This window comes from Oryzias melastigma, linkage group LG11 (genome assembly GCF_002922805.2).
Source record: "Oryzias melastigma strain HK-1 linkage group LG11, ASM292280v2, whole genome shotgun sequence".
Taxonomy (NCBI): Eukaryota; Metazoa; Chordata; class Actinopteri; order Beloniformes; family Adrianichthyidae; genus Oryzias; species Oryzias melastigma.
The window spans coordinates 23,566,237-23,573,036 of record NC_050522.1 but is presented as its reverse complement, the minus strand read 5'-3'; the positions used below and the strand labels follow the sequence as shown (position 1 = coordinate 23,573,036).

The 6,800-nt window shown below is 38.3% G+C and overlaps 1 protein-coding gene across 1 annotated transcript; it reads right to left on the bottom strand.

Annotated features, from left to right (window-relative positions):
* Positions 1–2,104: 2,104 nt before the first annotated feature.
* LOC112162549 (bcl-2/adenovirus E1B 19 kDa-interacting protein 2-like protein) lies at positions 2,105–6,220 on the bottom strand (the record flags this gene model as incomplete). The annotated part of the gene is given in 10 exon segments (XM_024298349.2): positions 2,105–2,557; positions 2,765–2,863; positions 2,976–3,062; positions 3,639–3,770; positions 3,847–3,949; positions 4,018–4,227; positions 4,296–4,451; positions 4,640–4,723; positions 6,074–6,124; positions 6,194–6,220. Coding segments are annotated over 10 exon segments (974 nt in total), but the record flags the coding sequence as incomplete, so codon positions are not given.
* Positions 6,221–6,800: the final 580 nt, after the last annotated feature.

Here is a 6,800-nt window from a genome sequence, read left to right as displayed (position 1 = left end):
GCTAAAATAAAAGCTAAACTCCAAATTAGCCCAAAAATCCCAGTAGATAACAAGTTAGACAAAAACGTTAGCATGGTGCTAAAATATTAGCTGAAGTCCAAATTAGCATAAAAAATCTCAGTAGATGCCAAATTAGCCAAAAAAAAATCTAGCACATTGGTTAAATACTAGCTAAACTCCAAAATAACCTAAAATTCCTCAGTAAACTAATAGAGTCAAAAATGTTAGCCTGTTGCTAAAATATCTAGGCCTAGTCACCCATGCGGAGCTTAATCTTTATGAGTCCTGAGGGTTTTTAGGGTCCTTAGAGAGGAGCGGCTCCACGTTAAAATAAGCACATGTGTGTCTTAGTTCCCTTGTGGCTCATAGGCAGGCCCGCCCTGGGCGAAAATACATTTGGATGCATGTTTTGTACATAATGCCCAAAAGCACCCTAAACATGGGCCTAGTGATAAATAACTGAACAAAGAAACCTTAAATGAGCATGTACATGTGTTTACATAGACTTTTCATTAGAAGTGGTTGCTGTATCCCCTGTGCTATCCTAGTCATGTTTACATTAAAAGTGAGTTCATCTGGACTTGGAACTGTTTCTTTTCAAGGATTTTTTTATCTTCATTGGTGTCCGTGGCAGACATAAAATTCTATCCACCTTTGTCATGGGGGGGATCACAGATCAATATAAGGGTGGGGTCACCTGGACCCCATAAGAGAGCACGAGGGGAACTAGGGGCACTTGGCTTGAGTCTTTAGACAGAAATGACAAACCATAAGGTCCAGAACTATCCTGGCTTTGAGTCTATCCATCCATCCATCCATTGATCTTCTGGGACTGCGTCACGGGGGCAACAGTCCAATCAAAGATGCCCAGACTTCCCTCTCCCTGGCCACTTCCTCCAGCTCCTCTGGGGGGACCCCAAGGCGTTTCCAGGCCAGCCGAGAGACATAGTCTCTCCAGCGTATTCTGGGGCCTCCGCCCAGTGGGACATGCCCAGAACACCTCCCCAGGGAGGCGTCCAGGACGCATCTGGACCAGATGCCCGACTGGCTCCTCTGTACTCCGAGCTCTCTCTAGGAAACCAAGCTTCTCACCCTACCTTTAAGGGAGAGTCCAATCACCCTGAGTGATTTTGGCCGCTTGTATTTGAGACCTTGTTCTTTGAGTCATGACCCAGAACTTCTGACCATAGGAGAGCATTGGAACAAAATTGACTGGTAAATTGAGACCTTTGCTTTCTGGCTCATCTCCTTCTTCACCACAACGGACCGTTACAGCGGCCTCAGACTCCAATCCGTCTGGCAATCTCACGGTCCCATCTTCCCTCACTCACGAACAAGACCCCAAGATACTTAAACTCCTCCACCTGGGGGAGGAGCACTCCACCCACCAAGAGAGGGTAAACTACCTTTCGGGAACCATGGTTTTAGACTTAGCAGGTCTGACCCTCATCCCAGCCACAAACCACCCCAATGCATGCTGGAGGTCCTGGCTCGATTAAGCCAACAGGACAACATCATCTGCCCCAAACCAGACCCCCTCCGGTCTTTGAGTATGATTTAGCAAATCTATAAAGCTAAAATGTTTCCAAAAATCTCAATTTTTTCAATTACAAAAGGTTGATTTAATCAAAAATACAAAAAATCATGTTTTGGGCTTCCAACCTCTTGCTGTAGGTAGCAGTCCTGACCTCCCCACCAGCATGTTGGACTCCTCAATGTTTCTTTGTGTTTCCACATTTGGATGAATAAAAGCCAGCCGAGAGGCTGTTTAACTTGGACTGGGACTCAAACACTGTCTGCTCTGTGTTCCTGTTTGTGGCGTTTCCTCTGCAGCTACCTCACTTCCTTCCTGTCAACCTCCATATCCTGACCAGAAGCTGGGTTCATGCAGGCCACATAGGAGATTGTGTAACCTCCTCTGGGTTAGCCTGTAGCATCACTGTGACCTCAACTATCATCTGATCTTCACAACCTAAAGAAACATGTTCCTGTAAAGGCATTAGAAAATAGTGACTTAAATCCAGTTTGTTGGATATGTCAATTCTGGATAATCAGACCTGGAGGATGCTGGGAAATCTGGACCATCAAAAACCACAAAAAAATGTTGTTTATATAAAGAAGAGTCACCTTCTGTTTTAATGGTTGGACTCAAACTACACTATAATTTTTACATAAACATTTTTTGTAAACTTTTTAAACTCAGAAACACAAAGAAAGTCTTTTTTAACATCTTTATTCATTAAGTTATAAATAAATGATGAAAATGAGGGTCGTCATCAAAAAATAATTTCAAACCTGTTCAATAAAACTAAGTTTTTCCTTTTAAAACAGTACCTTCAATAATTTGGAAACGTGACACTAAAGTCCATATCAACACTGTTTACAAGTTCATCTCTTATAATGGCGGCTTGTTGTTCTCCAGATGTGAAAGTGATCTTTGCAGAGGCTGAAGCTCCTCTCTGAGGCAGCTGTGAACATAAATCCGACAGGAAGAAGAAGAAGAAGAAGAAGAAGCCTTTGGACTCTGCAGCATCACCTGGACAGGCTCTGGTCGTACCTGCAGAAGAAAAGATTTTAAGACACTCCTCAATATTTTGATCCGTCTGTCTGTTTTCTTCTTATTTGATCTCTAAAGTTTTATGTTGTCTTAAACCCTTTGCTTTAACCTGTAAAGGGAAGTGTTACCATCATTTTCTATGGGTGACGTCACACTCACTCGCTCCAGTTCACATATACAGTCATAGTCTTTAATAGAGTCACTCACTGTCTGACGCCGTCTGGGATCTGCACATGCTCAGTGGGGACGAGCTGAGAAAGCTCCTGAAGACTCTCCACAAACTGGAGCTTCCTGCTGAACTTGGAGCTGAGGAAGAAGAGCAACACACATGTTGTTGTTGTTGTTTTATTCGTGTTTACTTGTGGATTCTGTCTCTGGAAAAAAAAACACACAAAGAAGAAGAATGAAGACGACAAACCTGATGAAGGGTCTGATGATGGTGATGAGAGCTTTGATGTACCAGGTTGGATGGACCACATAGAAACCCTTCAGGTTCTTCCTCAGCCTGGAGACAGAAAGATGGACGGATGGAAACAGAATGAAAAACGGTAACAAAATAAATATTATTATTTGTAATGTATTTTTGATGAATAAACCAAAGAAAATCAATAAAATATAAAAACAAAAAATAGATTTTGAGTGGATATTAAACCAGATACAAGAAAAACAAAAATTATTGGGAGATATAAAATATATTCGTTAACAAAAAAATAAAAAAATTAAAGGTTAGTTTGGAAATTTCATTAACAAACAGATGAAAAAAATGTTTATCCTCAAATCCTTTATACGCTGGAAAAAGTGAAACATTGGATCAATTAACAGAAATGCTGTAATTTGTTACTTATTATTTTTCATCAAAATAAAAATTTGAGTTTACTCATTTTACAAATTTGACTTCACAAATTAAAATTTTTCGAACTAGAGCTTTATTTAATTGATCCAATGTCTCACTTTTATTGTATTTTTCCTATAAATCTGCACCAAACAAACCATGGACCTTAACTTTTTGGCGACAACACGTTTTTTTTTTAGCATTTACGACCATTTTTTCCACCTTGAGTTTCCAGATTGTGCCTCTAACCTCCGATCGATGGTGGTGTACCACTCTCTGAGCCAGCCGATTCCCGGCAGCTTGTCCTTCTGGCCTCCAGAGCACAGATACACGATCACGTAGTTTTCTGCCACCATCAGCTCCAGCGTCCCAACAACAAACCTGACAAAGACGAACAACCAAAGTGAGATGGAGACCCCAGATACTGTGGTGGAGGTCTACAAACGCATCATCTTACCTGAACAGGTTGTCCATCACATACTGATAATTCTCCAGGCCGTTCTCCGGCAAATAACAGGAGGAAAACACCACGATGTCATCCATGCCGTCTCCATAGTAACCTGAGGAAAACAGCGGATGAGAGCCTCTGGAACATGTTAGAAGGCAGAAACTCATTCGATGGCGGTACCTCCATGTGACAGCACTCTGAGGAAGGGCTCCAGAACAGTCATGTTGACCCGGCTCTCCTGAGGAGGGTCACCTGTGGAGAAACAACGCCACCTAGTGCCCTTGCTGTCCACCACATCCTCCTTTTCTAGAGCGCTCAGTCCACTCTGATCAGGTGGAGAGCCGGAGCCAAAGGGTTTGTGGGACGCCACTCCCAGACGGCGCAGGTCATCTAAACCCAAGAAGATCCAATCAGTTCAAGGATGAGGAGAAGGCCGTTCTTCAGGTGTGACCTCTCACCTTCCAGGTCAAGGTCGTAGTTGGGAAAGTGCAAAGACTCGCTGTCGGATGGTGTCTCCATGGCGTCCAGGTCCAAGTCCAGCTTTGTGTCGTCGTCATCTTCAGGGGAGGGGGAAATGAAGCCGGGGGCGAACTCTTCGGAGGCCAAAGAGCCGCCTGAAGGAAAACAAACAAACAAAACAACAAAAATGTGACAGGATGACAGTATTATATTGATTTCAGGGTCAGTCTTGAAGTCTCTTGAAGCTTCAGTAGAAACTATCTAATGTAGATCAAAAACAAATGAAGGAATTATTATAAAAATCAAAAACATTAAAAAGGTTGAAGAAAAGTCACATTTTTACCTAAAGACAGACTGAGAGCCGGAGCTGCCAGAACTTTCTTCTTTATTGATTTTGGTCCAGACAAAGCCAGACTGCTGGGAGGAGCTGCAGACAGGTAAAGAGGAAGTGGAAGAGCTTTAGGGTTGACTTTCAGAATAAAATGCTGCTTCATATTTCTGGACAATTCATTTTTTATTATTCACACTCTTTCCTTCATTTAAATACAGCTTATAGATTGAATTCCCTCACATTAACTAATGGTAACACTTTTTGTAATTTTTCTTGTATAATAAAATAAAACAAAATAAAATAAAATAAAATAAAATAAAATAAAATAAAATAAAATAAAATAAAATAAAAACAAAATAAAATAAAATAAAATAAAATTAAATTAAGTTAAATAAAAAAATAAAATGAAATGAAATGAAATGAAATGAAATGAAATGAAATGAAATGAAATGAAATTAAATTAAATTAAATTAAATTAAATTAAATTAAATTAAATTAAATTAAATTAAATTAAATTAAATTAAATAATAAAAACTTGGGTTAACCAGCTAGCATGCAACAACAAAAAAAATTGCTTAACTTCAAAACTTTTAAACTTAAAAGCCTAAATTAGCCAAAAACAGCTATTGTGTAAAAATGAGCTAAACTACAAAACAGCCTAAAACAAACTTGAAAAGAAAAATCTTAAATTAGCCAAAACAGCTAGCACGTAGCTGAAATATTAGCTAAACTCCAAAATAGCCTAAGAAATGTTTGTAAAATAGCTAGCAGAATGCCAATTTTTAAAACTTTAATACTGTAACTTTTTAATATAATGGTAAACAATGAAAAGGCGGGAATATTATTCCAGAATAAATCAATTTAAACATTTAAAACAAGTATTTAAATTTATTTTAACATTATTTGAAGGACGAGTTATGAATCAGTGTGAATAAAGTTTTTGTAGTTTTTTCCTTTTTGACCTTTTAGATGGATTGATTGATTATTTGAAGCAGGGATAGTATATATTAATAAACCATTTAAAATGCAAATATTTAAAATTATAGTCTTTTAGGCTCATTTCCATATTCAGTCCCTATAAAAAGGTTGATGGTCTTTAGTAAAAGGACAAGTTTAAATCAATACAGAAAGGATAACAGAAGTCACACAACAGCAGAAACAGAAACAACAAATTGAGTCGTCAATAGAAAAACACAAAAGCAAATTCATAAAAAACAAAAGCAACAATTAAGAAAAAAGTAGAAAAAAAAGCTTTTTTGTCTGCATTTATTAACCTCCTTAGAAACGAGATGTTTCATCTTTAGGCGTCAGTCCTTCTTTAAATTGAATTGTCTAAATAAAATGTAACAGATAATTATTTCCATCTTTAATTTACCAAAAAATATTTACATGATTCAAAAATTTTCTTCATTTTCTGTGCGTTTGGTTTTAAAAACGTTCCGGTACCTGGTCGTTCTCTGCTGTGCGTCGATAATTTCTCCTCCGACTCTTCATCTCCTAACAGACAAAAAGAAAAGAGTAAAAAAAAAGATACAGGAAAAAAGAAGAAGAAGGTCTTAGACTCACCTGGCTGTAAATCACACTCTTGTTGGTCTAAAAAACAAACCACAAACTCTTTCAGACCAAATATGTCTCTGAATGCAGTGCAGCTTGGAATTATGAGGGGCCGTCCAAGACATTATTTATTCTGAACCATTCACATTCATACATTCTTGCTCTCACATTCATATATACTGTCTTTCGCATGCATATATTCTCTTACACATCCATATATTCTCACTTGCGCATCCATACATTCTCACTTGCGCATCCATATATTCTCACTTACGCATCCATATATTCTCACTTGCCCATCCATATATTCTCACTTGCGCATCCATATATTCTCTCTCTCACATGCATATATAAATTACCATACACATACATACATTCTCACTCTCATTCTCACTCTTAAAAAAGAATATATGTATGTAAAAGACAAGTATATATGTGCGTGTCAGTAAAAGTATATATGTGCGTGAGAGCAAAAGTATATATGTGCGTGTCAGTAAAAGTATATATGTGCGTGTGAGGAAAAGTATATATGTACGTGTGAGAGGAGTATGCATGAAACGGAAGGCACTTTGCATGAAACGGAAGGCACTTTGCATGAAAAGGAAGGCACTTTGCATGA